Raw genomic sequence first — 1,710 nt, forward strand, 5'->3', positions numbered from 1 at the left:
GGGGGAGATGGCTAGCGATGGTGTGGAGGTGCTGATAGGGGAGGAGTTCATGTCCGAGGTGAGCAGCATTACCATCCCGCCAGTGCAGTGCTCCTTCCCTTGGAACATGCACGCCGACTCCGAGCGTCTCAAGCACATGTCCGACGCGTGGATTCGTGACCGCTTTGCCACCCTGCCGCACGCCTTGACGGCTGAGCTTGCCAAGGCTGGCTACGAGCTGCTTACCGCGCTCCTCCACGCCAACGTCATGCCGGACCGCATGGAGCCTGTGGTGAAGATAATGGCCTAGTTCTTCCTGCTCGACACCGTGATGGACGACCCGGCGGTGCTGGGCGCCGATGTCAGCGCAGCCGACACTATTATAACCAGCATCTGCGCAGTGTTGGAGGAGCCTGCTACTTATACGTATTCAGGCGAGAGCGAGCTCGTCCGGGTTACAGTGGAGACGGCCACGGAGTGGTGGCACGAGATGCGCCAGGGCATGCCTGCGAGCCAGAGAACTCGCTTCATCGCCCAGTTCAAACACTACCTGGAGGGAAACCGGCGGCAAATTCCATATCGCGCCTCCCGCTCCCTCCCTGACCTCGCCACTTACTGCCAAAACCGCGACGCCGCTGGTGGCTGGCAGTTATGCTCTGTGCTGCTGGAATACTCCCTCGCCATTTGCTTTGATGAGGAAACGCTCAGCCATCCTCTTATCCGCTCGCTGCAGTCCGCCACCGCCTACAATATCTACTGGCAAAACGACCTCTGTTCCTTCAAGAAGGAGTTTCTGGAGAATGACCTGCTCAACGTAGTCCCCATTCTGTACTTGCACAACCTCAAGCAGCAGAAGAAGAGCGGCGGCGCTGTCACTCTGGAGAGCGTTGTGCAGGAGGTGTGCACGATGATCAAGGAGCGCGATGAGGAGTGCGTGCGGCTGGTGGCGGAGATCAAAGCGTCGGAGCTGCTGATGGGAAAGCCTGGCATGGCAGGCTACCTGGAGGGAGTGGGCAACTGGCTGGGTGGGCACATGTACTTTCAGCTCGTCACCCCTCGCTATGGTGTTTGCGCCAGCGCCGACATGCACCACCAGCCCCCTGACTTCTCCGCCCATTACCACCTCAGCCTGCGCCGCCCTGAAATCTTGTCAGCAGCTAATTGAGAGATCAACACTAATTAATCTCTCTATAATGCTAATCTAATCACGCCTAGCCAGCCATTTCATGGTTGTTTATGTATCACAATAATCAGTCCAATTAAGTGAACTATAATCACCTATACTCTCTCTCTCTCTCTCTCTCTCTATATATATATATATATATGCATGGCACCCTATATTTATCATCTGAGCTATCCATCATGGCACCGTATATTTATCATTGGGCAAAAGCAGAAACCTAACTATCTTGAAGTCTTTTAACCTTGTTCACCTAATGTTCTGAAGGGAGGTTCTTGCATTTAACTAGTCTACAAGTTTTTGATCGATAATTACCATTTTTTATTTCCTGGTTTTGCCACATATTAGGTCTTCTTTGCTAGATGTTGCAAGGCATTGGCATGCTTACGCGACGCAACCAAGTGGTCGTTTAACAATCATTCGAATTCCGGGTTTCACCAAGCGCTTGCAATTATATAGTCATGCATAGGGAGGAGTATTTTATTTGGTTGTTACCTCCCCTGGGTTTGTGCCCATGTGCATTTATGGCGAGTCTGGACGATTTCTTAAGA

The 1,710-nt window shown here is 52.5% G+C and overlaps 1 protein-coding gene across 1 annotated transcript; it reads left to right on the forward strand.

Annotated features, from left to right (window-relative positions):
* Positions 1-310: 310 nt before the first annotated feature.
* LOC147616348 ((+)-germacrene D synthase-like) lies at positions 311-1,144 on the forward strand. Its single transcript, XM_086777156.1, has one exon. The coding sequence runs from the start codon at positions 311-313 to the stop codon at positions 1,142-1,144; it is 834 nt and encodes a 277-aa protein (XP_086633282.1).
* The last annotated feature ends 566 nt before the right edge of the window (positions 1,145-1,710 follow it).

The sequence above is a fragment of the Cibotium barometz genome, chromosome 38 (genome assembly GCF_041138505.1).
Source record: "Cibotium barometz isolate CiBa-2024 chromosome 38, ASM4113850v1, whole genome shotgun sequence".
In the NCBI taxonomy this organism is placed as follows: domain Eukaryota; kingdom Viridiplantae; phylum Streptophyta; class Polypodiopsida; order Cyatheales; family Cibotiaceae; genus Cibotium; species Cibotium barometz.